Consider the following 5,997-nt stretch of genomic DNA (forward strand, 5'->3'; position numbering starts at 1 on the left):
GCCAACAACCCGGGGATTGTTCCTTGTTTGGCCTCACGCGTTCCATTTCCTCCTCGGGCGCCCCGCACCGCCCCCCGGGGCGGGCTCGCTCCCCCCCGGCCCCGCTTCTCTCCGTGTGACTCCCCGCGAATCACACGATTCCCGCCGCCGGCAGACGGGCCCCGCCGCGTTCCCGCGGTTCCAGTCATTAGGGCCGCAGCGGGAGCGCCGCGCGAGCGCCAGGCGCGGCAGCGCCGCAATTAACAAACAAACGCCCCGTCCCGGGAGCGCGACAACCCCCCGGGACGGCCCCGCCGCGCTCGCAGCCCGCGCCCGCCGCCGCCGCTCCCCTTAAGGTGGTCTGGCTCCGCCGGAATTCCCGCCCGCCTCCTCCCCGCCGCGGGCGGAGAAAAGCAGCGATTCCTCTCACGGCCCCCGGGAGCGGAGGGCAGGGGGGGTCTCCGCAGCGCGGGGCGGCGGAGGGGAGCGGCCATCCAGCCGCAGATGGTTTCTCTGCCGGCCCGGGCGGGACGCGCCGCTCCGGCCGCCTGCAGGCGGCTCCCCGGCGAATCACCGCCGCGGCGCCGGGCTGGCGCGGGCGCTCGGGAGCCGCGGCCGTGCCAGGAGCGGCCTCCCGGCGCTGCCTCTGGGCTGCGGGTCAGTGGCCGGCGGTGGTCGCGCCGCGGGCCCATGTCCCGCGGGCAGTGTGCGCCCAGCGCCGGCCGCGGAGCTACGCCCGTGTCCTTGCCCGGCTGGGAACCGAGTGTCCACCTGCCGGGGCGCGGGGCTGCTCCCCGCCGTCCCACCGGGAGCTGCCGGCGCCGGCCGGGGTGCGCACACACACGGCACTGCCTGAGCACGCCCCGGCGAGCGCTGTGACCCGCGGCTGCCCGCGCCTCGGGGGTCCCCGTGTCACCCGTCACACGCCCCGGCCCCGGGCAGAGCCCCGTGCGCTGTTCGGAGCGCCGCGCTGGGGCTGGGGCGCGGGCAGCAGGGGCGGCGGGGCCGGTGTCGGCTGCGGTGCTGCCGGGACTCCCGGCTTCGCCGCGCTCCCACCACCGTCACCAACACGTGCAAGGGGATGGGGCAGCGCGCACACCGGCACGGGCAGCGAATCCCGCGGGCAGCAACGAGGTGATAGGAAACCCCTTCCGAGACAGCCCCGAGCGCTACTTAAACTGCTGCTGCGGTGACTGTGACCTAGCCGGGATCCCTTGCAGGGACGTCCCCTGCGCAGCCCGGGCCGGTGCGTGGCTGCCGCAGCCCGCGCCCCGCGGGGCAGAGCCGCGCGTCTCCGCACGGGCAGGGGCCGAGCAAACACCGCCACGTCCCCGCAGCCACCGCGACCCAGCACCACCGGCCACAGTCCGGCACCCGCTCCACCTTAAGGAGCCCCGGGGCCCGCCCCCCGCGTCCCGCCCGAGCGCGGCTGATAGGCGGACGAGGCGGCGGGGGCGGGGCCTGGCGGCGCTCGCTATAAATATTCATGAGAGCGCGGCGGCCGGAGCGCCGCTGCCGGGGCCGGAGAGCGAGAAGTTGGCGGAGGCGCTGCCGCGCTCGACCCGCGGCTCAGGTGGCGCGGTCGCGGCCGGGGCGCCCGGCAGCCGGAGAGGGACCCAGCGCAGGGCGAGGACCGGCCGGCTGGCGGTCACCCGCGGAGCCGTGCGCTCGGGCGGGCGGCAGAAGGAGCCGCTCCGGCCGCCCCAGCTCCGGCCCCGCCGCTGCCCGCCCGCTCGGGGCGGTGGGAGCCCAGCACCGCCTGGTTCCCGGGACGCCTCAGCCTTCTTCACCGCGCCGCCCGGGGGCTGACAGCGAAACTTCTCTGCCGCCCCCGCCCCGTGTCCAGCCGGCGCTGGAGCAGCGGCGAGAGGAGCTGCGCCTCCCCCTGCGAAACCGACCCCGCGGGGAGCGATGCGACGGCGGCTGAGGGGCCTCCCGTGAGCCGACCCCCATCCTCCGGCGCCGAGTGGGGGCTCCCCGTCACCGGGTGCCCGCGGACGACGGAGTCCGGCGGGGGCTGCGAGACTCTCACCTGTGACCGGCACGGAGGGGGCCGCCCTCCGCCCCCCCGGGGGTAGCCAGGGCGGGGGGGTGCTGTGGCGCCGCGCTCCCCGCGGCTGCTGAGCGGGACGGGAGAGGAGCCGGGGCCGCCGCCCGCGCGCCGCCGAGCATGGAGTGGAGTTACCTGTTGGAAATCACCTCGCTGCTCGCCGCCCTGTCCCTCCTGCAGCGCGCCGGCTGCGCCGCCGCCTCGGCCGCGGCTGCCGCGTCCTCCTCCTCCTCCTCCTCGGCAAAGGAGCTGTCGTGCCAGGAGATCACCGTGCCCCTCTGCAAGGGCATCGGCTACAACTACACCTACATGCCCAACCAGTTCAACCACGACACGCAGGACGAGGCCGGGCTGGAGGTGCACCAGTTCTGGCCGCTGGTGGAGATCCAGTGCTCCAGCGACCTGCGCTTCTTCCTCTGCAGCATGTACACCCCCATCTGCCTGGAGGACTACAAGAAGCCGCTGCCGCCTTGCCGCAGCGTTTGCGAGCGGGCCAAGGCCGGCTGCGCCCCGCTCATGCGCCAGTACGGCTTCGCCTGGCCCGACAGGATGCGCTGCGACCGCCTCCCCGAGCAGGGCAGCCCGGACACGCTCTGTATGGACTACAACCGCACGGACCTCACCACGGCCGCGCCGCCGCCCGCCAAGCCCCCGCTCCGCGGCTCCAAGCCCGGCACCCCCGCCAAGGCGCCCCCCGCCGCCGCCGCCCCGCCGGCCGAGGCTCCGCGCAAGCCGCGGCCGCCGCCGCCCTGCGAACCGGGCTGCCAGTGCCGGGCGCCCATGGTGTCGGTGTCGAGCGAGCGGCACCCGCTCTACAATCGCGTCAAGACGGGGCAGATCGCCAACTGCGCCCTGCCCTGCCACAACCCCTACTTCAGCCCCGACGAGCGCGCCTTCACCGCCTTCTGGATCGGGCTCTGGTCCGTGCTCTGCTTCCTCTCCACCTTCGCCACCGTCTCCACCTTCCTCATCGACATGGAGCGCTTCAAGTACCCCGAGCGCCCCATCATCTTCCTGGCCGCCTGCTACCTCTTCGTGTCCCTGGGCTACCTGGTGCGGCTGGTGGCGGGGCACGAGAAGGTGGCGTGCAGCGGCGGGGCGGGCGCGGGCGGCGCGGGGGCCGGGGCTGCGGGGGGCCGGCGGCGGCGCGGCTGCGGGGGCGGCGGCGGCGGGGGGGCGCGGCGCGGCGGGCGGCGCGGCCGAGCTGCAGCCGGAGCTGGCGGTGGCCGAGCACGTGCGGTACGAGAGCACCGGCCCGGCGCTGTGCACCGTGGTCTTCCTGCTCGTCTACTTCTTCGGCATGGCCAGCTCCATCTGGTGGGTCATCCTCTCCCTCACGTGGTTCCTGGCGGCGGGCATGAAGTGGGGTAACGAGGCCATCGCCGGCTACGCGCAGTATTTCCACCTGGCCGCCTGGCTGCTCCCCAGCGTCAAGTCCATCGCTGTGCTGGCACTCAGTTCTGTGGACGGGGACCCCGTGGCTGGCATCTGCTACGTGGGCAACCAGAGCCTGGAGAACTTGCGGGGCTTTGTGCTGGCACCTCTGCTCATCTACTTGGCCATCGGCTCCATGTTCCTGCTCGCTGGCTTCGTCTCGCTCTTCCGTATCCGCAGCGTCATCAAGCAGCAGGGTGGCCCCACCAAGACCCACAAGCTGGAGAAGCTGATGATACGCCTGGGACTCTTCACTGTGCTCTACACCGTGCCAGCTGCCAGCGTGGTCGCCTGCCTCTTCTACGAGCAGCACAACCGGCCCCGCTGGGAGGCCACGCACAACTGCCCCTGCCTGCGTGACCAGCAGCCTGACCAGGCCCGCCGCCCGGACTATGCCGTCTTCATGCTCAAGTACTTCATGTGCCTGGTGGTGGGCATCACTTCTGGTGTCTGGGTCTGGTCTGGCAAGACCCTCGAATCCTGGAGGGCCCTCTGCACTCGCTGCTGCTGGGCCAGCAAAGGTGCTGCCGTGGCTGGGAGCACAGGGGCAGGAGCAGGTGGACAGGCAGTAATCACCACGGCAGGAGGACTTGGGGCCGGAGGTGGTGGCTCACTCTACAGCGATGTCAGCACCGGCCTGACGTGGAGATCAGGCACCGCCAGCTCTGTCTCCTATCCCAAGCAGATGCCCCTGTCTCAAGTGTGAGGAGGGGGAAAGAGGCCAAAGGTTAGGGAATGAGGGACACTGGCCTGCCTAAAATGCCTCCTCACTGTTTGGTGCCATTAATGAACCCCTAATGGTCCTTATTAGCCACAGCTTGTATAGAACAATGCAGCTGGCAGAGGCCCCAGGCTCCAACCCCCTCCTCCTTCCCCTCCATTCATATGCAGGGAGCATGTACTTCAAGGAGCCAGCTTATTATTTTGCTGGCAGAGGAGGGTAGAGGCTCACCCGTGTCTTGCAGAGGGCAAGGCACAGCAGCTTCTGAATCACTCTGGACTAACAGCAGCTCTTTACTCACGGAAGAGAGGGTCTTCCTCCCCCTCGTCCTGAGGTGGGAGTCTGCTGGGGACTGCAGGTTTTTGGGATGTGGATGACCAGGCAAATGCCTTACAATATTGACTGAATCAAAAAATGTCTTAATTATACACCCCAGCTAAATACGGGTTTCCTACATTAAAGGATGTATTTATATAATTATTTGTTACCTTGTACAGATGTGTAAAATATGTATATATCCAAAGCTATACAGTCTGTAAATTTTTTTGTAAAAATTTAGAGGCTACCCCTGTAAGAGCAAATATGAGTATTCTATTTTGTCAATAAAATGACTTTTGATAAATGACTTTTCCAAGCTTTTCCTCTCCTCCTGCCCTGGTTATTCCAGCTGCTGTATCTTTAGGTGGTTCCTAAACTATGAACTACATTCATGCTCCAGTCATTACCTGTTAAAGAAGTCAGATATATAGACACAAGAAAACAAGTCATTCAACAAGTTGTTCTTAAAAAGTGTTTGCCAAAACTGGGAGGTGCTTTACCATACTTCTTTCCTTTTTTGAAAGATGATGGTGTCTTTGAGCCTCTACAAAAGAGTCATCTCCCATGGCATGTTAAGTATCCTTTTAAAACGGGTGTTATTTTAGGAATGTGCACACCCGCCTCTCGTATCTGTTTTCTACACTTCTGTAAGCACCTGCCTTTCCTGGGATGCATACTGAAGTGTAAAAGGTTAATGTTTTAAATTCATAGCTCATGTACTATGGTGGAACAGTGAGTTGAGATTTGTTAGATCAATCTCTTCTTAACAGATTAAACTAACATCTTAACTCTTGTATATCAAATATGGTCCTTTTTCAAGAGAAAAGGTATTGTTCTTCTGTCAGGAGTAAGCTAATTTATTTGAGCAGAAGGCTGTTGAATTAACAGAAGAATGCTTTGGCAATTGTTGAACTTTTTACCTGTCTGCCCAGTGGCTCAGAACATCATTCCTTTAAGAGGAGCTAAATGAATAGGGTTAATCTGTAGGGAACTTGGTTTCTTTTGAGTTTGGGAAAACTTTGATCTTTTCTCTTCACCAAACGTGATGTATAGTCTGAAGTTTCTTTCCCTGCTGCCTGGTTCCTCTTGTTGCAGACCAATTGGCCACCATGGAGCCTTAAAGTTCTTCAATTAAAGGGACATGGGACTTTTTTTTTTTTTTTTTATTTTAAGAGGAAGACTTGTAACAGTTAGTGAACACCAGAGGGAAAAGGGAGAACAGCCTTTTAAACAGCTTTTCCCTGCATTGTTAGCCAGACTGCAGGCAGCAAGGCATGGCTTGGAGCATTATAGAAAAGAGCTATGAATGCCCTACAGGTGGTCTGCTCACATAATCTCCCCAATTTAAAACATTTTCCTTTACAGGACAATTGCATTACAAAACTCCCTTCTCTTTTGGTCCTAATTGAACCAAAGAACAACTACAAGATTTTCTTTAAAAACTAAGTGTCCAAAAAAATTTAAAATCTATTAACGTTCTAATCTGTTTTCTAAA

General features: G+C 63.2%; 1 protein-coding gene across 1 annotated transcript; it reads left to right on the top strand.

The window, feature by feature from the left end:
* Nucleotides 1-2,002: 2,002 nt before the first annotated feature.
* Nucleotides 2,003-4,809, top strand: FZD8 (frizzled class receptor 8). The gene is given in 2 exon segments (XM_038129462.1): nucleotides 2,003-3,148; nucleotides 3,150-4,809. Coding segments are annotated over 2 exon segments (2,019 nt in total). The 5' UTR covers nucleotides 2,003-2,149; the 3' UTR covers nucleotides 4,170-4,809.
* The last annotated feature ends 1,188 nt before the right edge of the window (nucleotides 4,810-5,997 follow it).

This window comes from Motacilla alba, chromosome 2 (genome assembly GCF_015832195.1).
Source record: "Motacilla alba alba isolate MOTALB_02 chromosome 2, Motacilla_alba_V1.0_pri, whole genome shotgun sequence".
In the NCBI taxonomy this organism is placed as follows: Eukaryota; Metazoa; Chordata; class Aves; order Passeriformes; family Motacillidae; genus Motacilla; species Motacilla alba.